Below are 15860 nucleotides of genomic sequence, written 5' to 3' on the forward strand. Positions count from 1 at the left end.
GAGAGTGTAGTTCTGGGATTTCTCGGACATCTGTGATATGTATTGGGTTATATCTGACAATTCTAGTTAATTTATTTAAATGCCCCACTGCCCAATTTGAAATATTTAAATATAAACATTTATAATGAAAAATACATGTAAATGATGTCATAAAGTAAATCTCATGCTTTTGTTGTTAAAATCGTGTTCTGCCTGACTTGCTTTTACACATTGTCTGGACATTATTCATCTTCATCTACAGCGATATCGTTGACTTGATTGCAAATAAATGCACAGACACTATTTAACTGAACAGAGATGACATAACTGAATCCAATGATGAACTGCCTTCAACTATCATTTTTGCATTATTGACACTGTTTTCCTAATGAATGTTGTTCAGTTGCTTTGACGCAATGTATTATGTTTAAAGCGCTATATAAATAAAGGTGACTTTGACTTTGACATTATACCCGTTAGCTTTAATGTATAAAAATATCAACCCCCCATGAAGTAACGATTGATATTTCCATCTGTCTACAGATTATATTTTGACTTGAATTAATAACGGGAGAATTCCTGTGATCTGGATTTGTGGGATACTGGTCAGCTGATTACGATAACCCCATTAAGCGCATGAACTCCTTTTTAAAATGACATGGTATTAACAAACATATCAGGGCTAACTGTCCATAAACTTATGTATGATGAGCATTTGATTCAGTACAGGGATGCCCTCAAAATACCAAGAACTGAATACTACTCTCAAGTCATTAATGATGGTACTGCAAATCCAAATAAGATGTTTAAAGTAATCAACAAACTCCTTAAACCTACCAATTCACTTATTTGTTCCTCTGTGCAGCAGTGCAATAAGTTTTTTAAATTCTTTGCTGAAATTTTTTTGAATATTTATCAAGTTTAAGTTTATTACTTCTGTCTCTCTGGGTGCGCCCTTCTGAGATTCAGCCCTTAAATTGTCCGTTAACTTTGTTTTCTAGTTTTAAGATGGTTACCATTGATTGCATTTCTAAATTAATTATGACGATGAGTTCTGCTACCTGTACTCTGGATCCTATTCCAACTCACGTTCTGGTGCTGTGTCATAAGTGTCATTCTATATTCATTGAGAGACTTGAGACTTGGCTTGGTATTTCCTGTACAGTGTTTGAGTGGTTTAAATCTTATCTCACTGATCGTACACAGTTAGTTGTTTTAGAAAACAATAAATCTAATGTTGGAAAGGTACTTCATGGTGTTCCTCAGGGGTCTGTTCTTGGCCCGATACGTTTTAATTTTAACATGCTTCCTTTAGGGCAGATTATTAGAAAGCATGGTTTGGGGTTCCACTTCTATGCTGATGATACTCAGATTTATATTGTTACCTCTAGGGTTGATTATTGTAATGCCCTTTATCTTGGCCTACCTGCAAAGTCTATTAAGCGACTGCAACACATACAGAACTCAGCTGCACGTGTTCTTACACATACTCCTTCTCGTCAGCATATCTCTGGGGTGCTTAGGAACCTGCATTGGCTTCCGGTCCATGCCTGTATTGATTTTAAAACTCTTATTTTAACAAATAAAGCTGTTCATGGAACTGCACCACCATATATATGTGATTTAATGGATGTACATTATATTCTACCTGTTGCATTCTTTATTTGTATTTACTTTGGGTATAAGAAACGCGCAATATAAATAAAATGTATTATTATTATTATTATATTCTGGGTCCCGGGTTTGTTAAATGATGCTAAAGTCCGCGACAGCCTCTCGATATGACACGTGTTTCAGCACCACGGACAGATCCAGAACAGGCTCCGCTTGGGGCGAGCCAAGATGCCTGTCTAATAATCGCAGACACAAGAACACATATAAAACCATAAAAACATCAGCTGCACGAGGCGGTCTGATAGTTTGGATCCAAATCACGCAGCGCAGCTCCAGTAGTGGGTCATTCATAAACAACCTTCTGTTATGCCAGTTTAACCCTTGTGCGTCAATTAAAATAATAATAATAATAAAAAAAGTTACACGAAGGAAAATTGTCTGTCAAAAAAATATATAATTTTTTTTTATTATTTATACGTCAGTGTATCTCTCTCTCTCTCTCTCTCTCTCTCTCTCTCTCTCTCTCTCTCTCTCTATATATATATATATATATATATATATATATATATATACATGATTCACCCACGTTTGGAAAATGATCATAATAAAACAAGGGTTAATGTTTTAATGAAAAACTATATTCGTACAGGCTACAATTTTTAGAGGATGAACTGTTCACCCCTGGTTATTATTAAACATGTAATTAACTGTGAAACACCTATTTTATTTTTTAGCTGTTTTATACGAGCAATAATCCGAAAGGTCTATTGCTTCACATGGACTTTACCCCCATTATTCACGCACTGTTTACTATAGAACTAAATCCTTGTATTCCACTGTTTTTTGTCTCTTATTTCTTTATAGGCTACATATTTATAATTATTACATAAACCCACAAACGATTCATTATGTAGGCCTGCTCGTATCACATATAACAGGAACAGCATTAGCTAACGACAGCGCACAAAACGCTGCCTCCAGATCTCGAATGAAGGTTCAGTCCATGTGTTGTAGTTACACATTAGTTCGAATCTCGAGGTGTGAGAATGAGCGCATCACATGACTGCAGCACGTCCTCCTCTCCTCTCCTCTCCTCTCCTCTCCTCTCCTCTCCTCCTCCACACACTCAGTGTAAACACCGCTTTGTCTCTGAGCCTGTGTCTGGAGCTCTGCACTCGCCATGCCATGGATGCTTTATGGCAATACCAGTTCAGGATCATTTTACTGGGGGACTCGACGGTGGGCAAATCATCTCTGCTCAAGAGGTTCACGGATGGCGTCTACAGCGACGTCGCGGACCCCACGGTCGGCGTGGACTTCTACGCCCGCTCTCTAGACATCGAGCCCGGGGTTAAAATCAAGCTACAGATATGGGACACAGCCGGACAGGAGAGATTCAGGTCAGACTTGTGTTGTTATGTTCTCCGTGCACGGAACTATATTGAATGTGTGCATATGATTTCATCACATTTTGTGATGTAATCGGTTGAGTAATATTGTGCACATTATGGATTTTTATCCCTTTATATCAGTTTTTTTCCTGTAGTATATGTAACCTTTCTTTACGTGCATGTCTGTTCTGTCGTTTACCTGCTGGGTTCCGTGTAATATCGTTCAGGAAGGCGTTCACAGGCCTTTCTGCTGTTTCTGAATGAGTTAAACGGGCTCATCTCATTGATTTGTTCCAGCATCATATGCCTCACCTGTTTGGATTCAGTGATGAGCATGTGTTTGGTTTAGTTTTGTCACTGGGCTCAAATCCTGCTGTCTAGGATCTGTTTGCCCTTTATTTCGAAGCACTGCTCGCCTTCAGAAACAAACCTGCTTTAAAGAACCTTTCATCAATTAAAAAGCATCCGACAGAAAAGCCTTTCTTGTTTTTATATTCTGAGTGATCAGACGCATCACACTGTACATATACTATGACAGAATCCTGTATGCACAGTTACAATGGACACACATTTCTATTAGGATTTCATGTGTAATTAAAATTTACTTCAGTAAGGACAATTTATGGATTAGACCAATGGGCTCAGTGCTTCTGAGCTGTTCGTCAAACACGACACACCACTTCAGACACAAAAATGTATATAGCATAGATGGACACAGTGCTTGAATGTGTGCCAGTGCTATTGTCACTAAGGAATAAGAACACCGTTTTGCAGTTTCATGTTGTCCTAATACATGTATTTATGCATTTTCCCAATTATCACATAAATCATAAATAAGCTTACATCATTTTTAAATGTAATTTCTTGCTATTTGGACATTGCATCTGGCAAAATCCATCCTTTAATTTAATTGCACTGAGGTGCCCACTAGATATCCAGATTCCATGAATTAAATACAATTGGAGCCTCAATGGTTTCTGGTTTCAGATTAAATATGCAAAGTAACAAAATGGGTATTGAACAAATATTCTGAGTTCAACAACACCTGTAATATATATATATATATATATATATATATATATATATATATATATATATATATATATATATATATATATATGATTTAAACAGCTTTACAGCTCAAAAATGCATTTGTTTTTGTTTATTCGGCACAATGCAATGCAACGTGTAAAAAGACAGTATTCAAAAGACATAAGTCACTATAATCTATAATTATGTCTCCATTGGATGCAATAAATGCCTAGTTCGTACCGGGCATGACATGTTATTAAGGGGCGTAACAATTTCATCATACGCTTGAGGTATTCGGCCAATCACAACAATTTACTGGATAGCTGGCCAATCAGCATACACCTCGCATTTCAGAACGATGGGTTTTGTAAAAATCAAGGCGTTTCAGAAAGGTGGGGCATAGAGGAGAAACAATAATATACAGTACAGAATACTGTTTTTTTTTTTTTTACCTTAAACCGCATTAACATATTTCATTACACCAAATACACAAAATAATGTTCTTTAGCAACATCATATGACCCCTTTAATTCCACCCAAAATTGGTCCCATTTACTTCTATGGCAAGTGCTTCACTGCAACCTTGATTTTGGTTCTTTTTTTTAAGAAAACAAGGGATGAGTTGAAATAATATCTGTTGTTATCAAAACATGATGCCACACATGCTGCCAAGTTGTATGGAACCCAGAATATTCTTTCAACATCAGCTGCAAGAACCTAAGAATCTCTGGATGTGATTTGTTGCATATAATTGAAAATATGGTCTTCTTCATCCCATCAGGTCCATCACCACTTCCTACTATCGCAACTCTGTGGGCGGCCTCTTAGTCTTCGACCTGACGAACAGGAAGACTTTCGATCACATACGGGAATGGCACCGAGAGGTCAGCGAGCACATCCTGCCTCATCACATGATCTACATCCTAATCGGCCACAAGAGCGACCTGAACCGCGACCGCAAGGTGACACGGGACGAGGCCGAGCAGCTGGCGGCCGAACTCGGCATCCGCTACGTGGAGACTTCAGCCAAGTGCAACAGCAACGTGGAGCGTGCTTTCGAGCTGCTCTCACGGGACATCTATGAGCTGATGAAGATGGGCGAGATCTCCACACGTGAAGGCTGGGACGGGGTCAAGAGCGGCCTCATCCCGAAAGTTCTGTACCCCGCCGAGGAGGAAGCAGAACGAGAAAAGAGCTGCAACTGCTGACTCCCACGATCCACCTGCAATCGTTGTCGCTCACCTCGGCTTTCACTAACATGTCGCATCATGGACACTGCCTCAGGCCTGGACCACTGCACTTACCTTGGTGTTGCTATCTGAGGTTAATGGCACAAGCCACTCAAAGGTGTAGTATATTTGGGCTTGAATGGACAGGCCCTGCTTCATATTGTTGGAGATTTTGCAGGAAATTTGTGGATAGCATGCAGATAAATGTTTTTAGAGTGTTGTTGCACTTCACATCCTCTGGAGCTAATACTGTTTATTTGGCTTGTTCCTTTCCGTTTAACCAGGGTACAGTTATTATTAAAAGAGAACATCTAGTGATAGCAATCTTATTTACAGTTAAAGGATTTAAAGACCCCATAAAATGATCCATGATTTGCTTCTTCCTATTGGCAGGCAGTACCAGGTGGTTTTAGGGCATTTGAGAACATGAAATGGTCAATTTTCCCAATAGCAAAATACTGTAAAATATGTTTTTATAGGTTTTTAGGAGTACACATAGCACATAAATGCCATTTATATCCATAAAAGAAATGGGCTGAAAGCCACAAAACTTCATTTTTTGATTTTCTGGAGTTTTTAAGAATATGAGAAAATGAACAAGACACCATTTTCAACTAAAATCAGAACACTTTTTATGCGTTATGTCAGCGACTTCAACGTTTTTGGAAACTTTGTGTAAACTATAAAGCTAAAATGCAAACTTGTGAAAATGGTGACGTTATGTACATGCATATTACATGAGCATGTATGAGTTTCTTTATAAAGTGTCATCATTGACATGCATAAAACAGCATTTCTAGTCGTTTTTGGGGATCCATGTCATCGGGGATCATTTTTACAACCTTTTCTCGTCTGTCCACAAAACTTTTCAAAAATGCAAAGAAAAATACTCGCTGGGACTGCAAACGTGATTTCGCACATTATTCAGAAATCCATGGCTACTTAATGCATTTTTTTTTTGTTACAACCCCAATTCAACAAATATTATTATGTTCACAGAGGCAAAATACTGTAATAATCTGAGAAATAACCATGAATGCAACTTATTGTAAAATGCCACCTTGCACATGGTTGAGTAATATTTTGACATGTATTATGCATTCTCTAAAAGTTTACATATCTCATATGTCTCATATGCTCTGTTCTAAAATCTAGTTATCTGCCAACCTAGAAAGCATAATAATGCATTGACAACCAATCAGAGTTGATTGACACTGACTTGACTAGTGTGCAAGCATTTAAAGTGGCAGGCGACAGATCTACAGTGTGTGCTTATAATAAACAGATCATTATTGTGCATTGGTGTGGATGCTATTACACAGTTATCATTGTACTGTACTTTTCATTATTGGTGTGTAAGAGAGACCATAGCTATATCTACATAGCAAAATGTCATAGAAACTTGCAAGTGGGCATAGCTTAAATGCTAAAATGATCACATATAGTAGCATTACTCATGGCAGGTACAAGCACCACTAAAATGTTAATATTTTGTATGTAGGTTGAGCTCACTAACACCAGGATGGTGTCTCAGGCGCTGACTGTAAATGATGCCAGTAGTAATCAGAGTCAACTCAAGGCACCTTTATTCATATGGCACTTTATGCAATACAGATTGTGTCAAAGCAGCTTTACAGTGTTAAACAGGACAAACGTGTGCTGATAATGCAAGAGGACAATAGAAAACAGCTGTTTCTTTGTTGATTCAGTGATGCTATCATCCAGATCAGTTCTCTTCCAGTAGTGTCTGTGCAGTCAAGTCAACAGTGTTACCAGAAATTGTGTCCCCAACTAAGCGAGCCAAAGGCGACAGAGGATATAACAGATCCTCCTCATCTCACCAGCACCTCAGCAAGACTTCAGTGATGCTTGCTGTAAAGAGGTCTTAGTTCCATCGTGTGCTGCTGACTTTACTGGTTGTGTTTGTGCATACATTTCTGTAAGGCTAAATGCATTGTAAAGAGCAGCAGAGCACAATATACTTAAACATCAGGTGAGGCTTTAGTGGAAGTTATAGGTTTGTGTGGCTTACCGCAGGTCAACATAATGTCTCCTTTCATACTACACATACTCTAATTCAGAGCCAGTATGAAAATAGTGAAGGTGAAAATCTTGTCTGTGCCAGAAGAACATCAGAATTATACAATTAGTTCCACAGATCAATACAGATCTTTACAGATCAAGTATGAAATTATCCCAAACTGCGTAATTATCTTCTATGTCATTTGTAAGTAAACAAAGCTGGTCATATTCATACTGCAGACTTCTCCTCACGATGTGCAGATTCTTCTTTTGATCCACGTACTGTAGGACAATCAGGTTTCCACCCTCATTTTCATTGCTATAGTGTGCAAATGAAAAACCATCCAATAATTAAAATAACTCCAACTTCTCGTCCAACACTAGATCTTATGAGACACAGGGTTTATTTTTTTCTTCTTTTCTTAAAAAAGTGTAGATATTCATGCTGTAACATAACTGCTTTGATTGAGACATGACAATTACAGAAGGAAAATCAGACCATGAACAAAATACTGACCAATCGGCTAAATGAGAGCAATTTTAACCAAGATGGGAGCTGTGGATGAATAGTTTACAGAGAGAGGTTAATGTGTTGGATTAAGGCTAAATTTCCTAATGCAATTCACACATGAAAATTTTATATGTGAAGTTTTCTGATCATGACATTTGAAATGCTGATGGGTTGAATCGGTTAGCTTGTTTTACCTTTGCAATATATAAAGCAGTGTGTGTGAGTGTGTAAATGCTCAAATAAAGGAGTGAACAGACTGTGACCACATTGCTGTTGTGTTATGGTCACTGAATGGTTTTGCACAATTTGACTAGTTTCTGTGGTAACTGCATTAATGAAATACTTACCCATGGCGTATTTAACTGCACATCTCTTCACCAGTACTAGTTCACAGATATGAGTGCGTTTTCTTAAAAAAATAAATAAATGTATATTCCCCCTAAATCGTTCAAATGGTGGTGCCAAATATTACTGCTCCCTGGTGGTCAATAGAGAACAGCTCTGTGACCCCCCCATTTTAAGAAAATTGGTTGCAGGGGATAACATCAAATAGCTTGTGTAAATGAAGTAAGTTTATTGTGTATTATAGATAGAGAATATAACATTTCATTATAACAGCAGGGCTTTCATTAGTCAGTCCCTCTCCATTCTAGTCGTATAATTATCATCATTTATTTTCTTTTTTTCTTTTTAAGGGCTTATCTCTGATGTGAGTGAGCAGAGTGAAATGTATTGCACATTTTAAATGGTAAATCAGCTGTAATGAATGCTAAAGCCAATGCTGATGTACATCAAGATCTGGGCATTGTAAACTCTCATTGTTTTGCATTGTGATTTGGTAAATGTCATATGAGTTTAATTACATTTAAATAAAATTAGAATTAAAATGTGCGTTCTCATCTTGTGTGTTTGTGTTAAACGATAAGCAGTTCAATATGATTTCATATTTGTGAAAATGAACCATTTGATCATTTCAACTTCTTTTGTGATTCTTTCTTCAGGTTAAATCATTATAACATCAAGTGATTTAGGAGTGTCCAAATCTGCATTGCTCTTCTTTATAGGCTCAGACTATCTCTGAAATCGTCCCCATGCCCTCTTTCACTATTCACTACATCAGGGGTTTTCAACCTTTTAGGTGGACACACACACCCAAGTTTTTCTAACTTCACTCGCTCATTTTCTGTTAAAAATTCATCAAGGTCGGGAACATGTCTAAATTTCCACCATCAAACCTGTCCTCTCCATCGCTCCAGTTTCCTGATAAACCCCACAATTGTATCAGACATTGTTAGTGGGTTTGAATTTGGGCCCCTTAAGAGACAAATTAAGGGTATTAAGTCTATCAAAAATGTCAGACAGGTATGCAAAATATGTGAGCCTCTTTTGCAAAAGAAGATCCACAATCAAGAAGAAAAATCCTCAGTCTGTCACGTAATGAAAATATCTGCTGCAGTACTTTCCCTCTGAAGAGCCATCTTACCTCCGTGTGCAAAAGTAACGATTCATATTCCCCATTTCTTTGCACAACAGGCCAAACAGTCTTGATTTGGTGGGACGGGTCTTTATGAAATTTACAATTTGAGTTGCTGTTTGAAGCACTGCTTTCAACTCTGAGGGAAGAGTTTTTGCTTCAAGGGCCTCTCGGTGAATCATACAGTGGGTAAATGAAAGTGTGGAGCTACTACACAAACCAAAGCAGTGAGTCCTTTATTTTTCCCTAACATCGATCCCACTCCGTCTGTGCACACGCCGACACAGTTGTCCCAGCAAATAACAAGTTCATTCACCACCATCACCGCTAAGTCTTTCCAAAATATCTTTTCCTGTGTATGTTTTTCCAATGATGAGCAAAAAGCAGATCCTCAAGCAATTTTCTCTCATAATGGTAGCGGACAAATACAAGTAGTTGGGAGGAGTTTGGGATGTCTGTCGACTCGTTTAGTACCATTCCTTATTCATTTGACATTGGTTGCCATTTCAGTGATACGCCGGCTTATGGTGTTGTCTGATAGTGGAATATTTGTTCAACGTCACTTACATATTTATTTCCAAACATGGTTCATTTGTATGAGGCTTTTTGGCCTTGGCAACTAAATGTACTTCATCATATGAAGCAGTCAGTCATAGTTGGTCATAGTTTGTTTTTGACCTGTTAATGCGGTGAAAAAAAAGTAATCCGGTTTACTTTTTAACATCGGATGTTAGGTTTGTAAGTGACGTATCAGTTTCACAGGTTTCAAACTGTTTGCAAGCACCTCTGAACATGCAACTCACTGCGGACGTGGTTCGTTATTAATTGTGATGCACGTGAATCAATATTTTATACACTGTTCGTCATACTTCCGTTGCTTTGATGCATGTGTGGAGATCTTCGTTGACGTGGAGGGTTCGTCATCAGTCGTAATGCTTCAGACCATAGACTGAAATACCTAGACGCCTCATTGGCCGCTTTGAGCCGTTGCTGCGATACGTCAACGCGTCCGCCATGTTTGTGAGGGCAAGACTGCCTTAAAAATACATGAAAGTAAACGGGGGAGCTGCGGTTTTTTCTGAATAAAAACACGATAACGTTCACATTTATCAACCGATTTCAGATGTTTGTGATCTACGTGCAATTTAAAAAAAAAAAACATTGCCTCCAGTTATTTAGTTAGGTTTGGAAAATTATTAATTTTCGATAAGGAATTGTGAAAGCTCACATTTGTCTCACTTGTTGATTTCGTTGATTTTTTTCGGTTTACAATTCTAATGTTAATTTAGTATAACTTGACATATACATGTAATGTAATTTGAATATACAATAAATTAAATTTAGTTGTTTTATTGCTTTCTCTGTGTTCAACCCCAACATTTTTCTTTCTTTTTTCTTTTTTTTTCTTGTGTCTCAGGTCAGAACACAGCTCATTCCCTTTGAAATACTGGGAAAAATAACTTTACTTTAAAATTTACTTTAAAAGTAAAGTATATATAAAGTATGCTATAAAAGTATAGCAGTACATGATCAGCATTAAACAGCCTGTGCAAAGCATTTTAAATGCAGTCTATAGTATTGTTATCAACTGAGGAAACTGGTTATATTTAATTATTAATAACTAATAATCCATTACATTTATATAACACTTTTCTGGGCACTCAAAGCACTTTTCATAGAAGGATGAATCTCCTCAAACACCACCAGTGTGCTGCATCCACCTCCAAATATTTGACAAAAACTACAGAGACATTTAATAAGGTCATTATATTAATTATATTAAATAATATTGTTATAAAAGAGAAAGAGAGGTTAGAATATGAGCAGGGTCAATTTGGCCATTCATTCAGGGCTGCTCTGGGTTGTGTCTAGTACAAACACAACATTAGTCTGTGGAGGTATAGTCTTGTCTCTTGGAAATGCAGAGAACAGCTTTCCTCAGCTTTCCTTAAGGCTGTACTTGTCCTGTTTGCAACTGGCTAAAAAGGAAGAAAAATAAATTAAAATACATAGAATCAGTTTAAAGTTTTATGAAAAGCTATGAAATCCTTATAATCAAGTGATGATAAACTTAATCGGTAACACTTTAGAATAATGGTCCATTAGGTAATGTCAGTTTACTACTTTAGTTAACATGATCTAAGCAAGAACAATCCTTCTACAGCATTTATTAATCTTAGTTGATGTTAATTTCCACATTTACTAATGCATTATTCAAATCAAAAGTTGTGCTTGTTAACATTAGTTAATGCACTGTGAATTAGCATGAACTAACAATGAATAACTGTATTTTCTCTTGTTAACAAAGACGAATAAATACAGTAATAAATGTATTGTTGCTTGTTTGTTCATGTTAATAAATGAATTAACTAACATTAAATAAAGGGCCATTATTCTAAAGTGTTACCACTTAATCTTTGTAAATAATATAAGTTAAAATATAAGTTAAAACGTCATAAGAATTCATTTAAACTTGTTATTTCTTATAAAGTCTCAGCTTTCACAGCTAACTACGTTAGCGATATCGCTAGCTATTATTAATAGTCTGACACCGGTGGTTAATTAGGCTGTCAACAATTTTAAAAATGACTAAAACACATCTAGACAGAACTGTTGAGCCTTACCTGTGAAGGATAATACCCCGAGATCTGTTTTAATTATCGTGTGACGGTTTGTAGGTGTCCAATCTGCAGTGGTGTCAAAAGTATTGGCATTCATTACTCAAGTAGAAGTATAGATACTAGGGTTTAAAAAGACTTTTGTAGAAGTTAAAGTATCAACTCAAGGTTTTTACTCGAGTAAAAGTGTAAAAGTACTGGTTTAAAAACTACTTAAAGTATAAAAGTAAAAGTAATGTAAGGGGAAAAAATGCCATTAAGAACAAAAGCTTAGGCCGCGCCACAGGGGCCTATTGTGCACTACCCCACCTCCTCAAAAAAACATTATTCTAAAAGCCTTAGGCCATAATGACTATAATGTTATATTAAAATGTTCATGTTGAAACATTTGGGATGCACTACATGTTTCAGCCGTATATATGCCCATTGAAAATGAACGCACTTTAGTACAATGCAAATACATTAAAGAACTAGAGATATGATGAATAGTTGCCTATAAGTATTGTAATGGTGCAAAAAGTCAAACTTCAGAGGCATGTCATCAATAAGCTTTAATGGAATGTAAAAGTACATCCAAGCTTAGCTGCAGGAATCTGCGAGGGCAATGGACAAGAACATTAGCGCAGGCTTAGTAACAATTACTCTTGTATGGTTGTCTATTTACAATAAACATTATAGTGCTGTCAAAATGAATGATTAATCCAAGTGAATAATCAAAAACTAAAAACGAAAAATAACTCATAATCCTGATACCTTCTTGATTGATAGCTTCTTGTATTCGGTATGGTACGGGTGGTGTTGGCGCAGTGGATAAGACGCATGCCTTTGGTGTGAGAGACCCGGGTTCAAATCCACTGTGCGACACCAATGTGTCCCTGAGCAAGACACTTAACCCCTAGTTGCTCCAGAGGTGTGTGACATATGTGGCAATTGTAAGTCGCTTTGCGTCAGCTAAATGTAAATGTACATACGTCTGCTATATCCAGTGTGGGGGGGTAATGAGTTACAAAGTTGGTATAGCCTACTTATCACAACATTGTCAATTGCGTTGTCAATCGCAAACGATAATTTATTAAAATGTCTCGCTACCGAACCACCTACAGTAGCTTAATTTGTGGAGGACGAAGAGAAAGCACCCATTTGGTAAATGAACCAGTGAGAAATAATAACTTTTAAGTAGGGTCCAGTGCCTTTTCGATACTTTTAAAATGGTACCGGCGATTAAATGGTGCCTGAACCGATACTTTAAAAACATTAAAGAACATTACAAATATTTAAAATAAATCCATAGCTTTCCCACGCTCCTTGGATGCTCTCATTTCTCAAGTTGTGCTTCCCTTAATCTAAGGCTAATAAATGTATTTCACAATCTGGGTCATTATTTAATACAAAACCACACATAATGTCTCTACTGTATTCCGGTCAATCTCTCTGATATTAATTTAAGATGAGTGCTGTCTGTCACTGTCTTTAATCAGTTCTGTGAATGACTGTATGCTCATTCTTTATAAATAGCAACAGTGTCGTTTGTAAAGTACAGTACTGTGCAAAAGTCTTAGGCACATTAGTATTTTCACCCCAAAAAAGGGTTTTAAGCCAGTTATTTATATCGTTTGCTATAGTGTGTCAGAAGGCAATATCAGTTTGCCATTCATTTTAATAATAATCTAGTGCGATTTTGAATGCACAAGCAGTCTGATGACGGCAAAATGAATGTTTGGAAATGTAAACTGTTATTTTATACTGACACACTACAGCAAAATATATAAATAACTGGCCGAACGCCATTCTTTTGGGTGAAAATACTAAGACTAAGACTTTTGAACAGTAGTGTATGTATAAAGTACTTATGGTTAAATTAAGTATATTTAAATAAGTATAATATGTGTTCGTTCATATGTGTTAAGGGCTAGATTTTCGCTGGAGGAAACACATGTGGTGTGACAGGTTTGAAGAGCACGCTGAAAGACGGAGAGGAGACCGGTCTCACACCGGTTTCATTTGAAATTTAAGGGGATTCTGAGGCGATCGGATATTGGTTCCATACCCAACCCTACTTTTAAGAAATATATTTTTTTATAAACGAACCCAAAACTGGCTATGTCCTGGCAGGAGTGTGATGTGATTTGTGTCATGTGCAGGTGCGATGGATCGCGTACAAACCAATAGGGTGTCGGAATGGTATATGTTTATACTTCTCATCCAACCACACTCAAATTCACCCGGATGGTGCGTTCTGGATAGGTTTTTTTTTTTTTTGAATGATGACAAGCCGGAATGAAATAGCTGTAACGAAGCTATTTTTAAAATGTAAGGAGTACAAAAGTACAGATACTTGCGTGAAAATGTAAGAAGTAGAAGTAAAAAGTCGGCTGAAAAATAATTACTCAAGTAAAGTATAGATACCCAAAATTTCTACTTAAGTAATGTAACGAAGTATTTGTACTTCGTTACTTGACACCTCTGCCAATCTGTCGATGAGTCAGGTATGTTTTCTTCTGTCCTGATGTGAGAGTTGAGAGTTGCCTGCTCCAATATGGTGGTGACGTTGACGTGCGGTCGAGGCATCTAGGTATTTATATGTCTATGCTTGAGACAAGCACTCCTCTTCTTTTTTGTCAGACGGTTCAACCGTTTTACTTTCATAAGTATTAATCTTAAAAAGCCACCGGTCCATTTTATTTTTTACGTAACTTAATTTTTCTTGAACCCAATCGCACCAACTCTGCTATATCAGCTGCCTGATAATTAGCTGTGGGACTAATCAGATTGCCCTCTAGTGGATGCCTAAAAATGTATAGCTCGTCCTCTTAATTACTCGAGTGTACGCCTCGGGTTCTCTCACCCCTGGTGATTAAAAACCCCTGCTTTACATTACTCTGGTTTCAGACAACACAACACTACAGAATAGAGCACTGTATAATGCTGGGTTCGTCATATCGCTCCTGGGGCCCGTTTGTAAGTCGCTTATTACATCCAAGATGAAATGTCACAAGATCTGATTGTAGGTTTTGCAAGTTCAACATGGGTTATAGGTCGAAAGTTGAATGAACGAGTACTTATGTCCTTTCAATTTCTTACAGGTTGAGTTGTTGTTGCCCATAACATGCTAGCATTCTGCTAATGAATGCTGATTGGTCAGTGAAGGACTGATTACGACCAGAGATACCGCTTGATGGCATCCGAATAGGAATCAGCGGGATCAGAATGTTAAGGCGGACTTTTTCGCCCAAGTTTTTCTTTTCAATGCAGCAACTTTTTTTTTTGGTTGCTGGCACTTTTATCTGCCTATTGTTATGTATGTACTGTGAAATTTACAAGAACAATAAATTTAATTTGAGTACTTGTTGTGTTATTCTTGTGTTAAGAAATACTGGATACATGTGGTATATTGCCACCTTAAAAAACACAAACAAATGTCACGCTCAATAGTGCTAAATATCAATAAAAATTGAAAAAGGAAAAAAATACCTCGCAGGTGTGCAATGATAAATTGTTCTAATAGTGGGCAAGGGTTGTCAGCCAGCTGATGGATAACTGATAGCCAGCTACGTCGCCAAACATCCAATGACCATTGTGTGTGTATTTTCGGCGTGGTCTTTCAAAACAACAAAAAAAAAACTCTTCTAGCACCTGTATTTACCTGTGTCAGCTGTGTTGTCGATGCCTGGGAGAGAAAAGAAAGTGCAGAGCACGACAGCACCAGAGCCGTTAAATAATTAATTTTTCAACGGCTCTGGAAAGCACCATAAACATTCTCTGTGAAAGCACCAAAGTGATTGAAGGATTGCCGTAAAGCAGTATCTCTGGTCGTAAGATGTGTGTGACGTCATTGACATTTTAAAAGACTTTTTAAAGCAAATAAGCGACTCTAAAAAATCTTACACCCAGCAATGTGTAATTTCTTTGCATCTCCATTCAAATTACTAGACAAAAAGATATTTCCTGAGAAAAGTGGATTTTGAGGGGTATACCGCCATTGACCTCCAT

At 37.2% G+C, this 15860-nt stretch overlaps 1 protein-coding gene across 1 annotated transcript; it reads left to right on the forward strand.

Annotated features, from left to right (window-relative positions):
* Positions 1-2576: 2576 nt before the first annotated feature.
* LOC132104526 (ras-related protein Rab-39B-like) lies at positions 2577-5632 on the forward strand. The gene is made up of 2 exons (XM_059510067.1): positions 2577-2993; positions 4798-5632. Exons 1-2 carry the CDS (start codon positions 2653-2655, stop codon positions 5222-5224), a joined length of 768 nt encoding a protein of 255 aa, XP_059366050.1. The 5' UTR covers positions 2577-2652; the 3' UTR covers positions 5225-5632.
* The last annotated feature ends 10228 nt before the right edge of the window (positions 5633-15860 follow it).

This window comes from Carassius carassius, chromosome 25 (assembly GCF_963082965.1).
Source record: "Carassius carassius chromosome 25, fCarCar2.1, whole genome shotgun sequence".
Classification (NCBI taxonomy): Eukaryota; Metazoa; Chordata; class Actinopteri; order Cypriniformes; family Cyprinidae; genus Carassius; species Carassius carassius.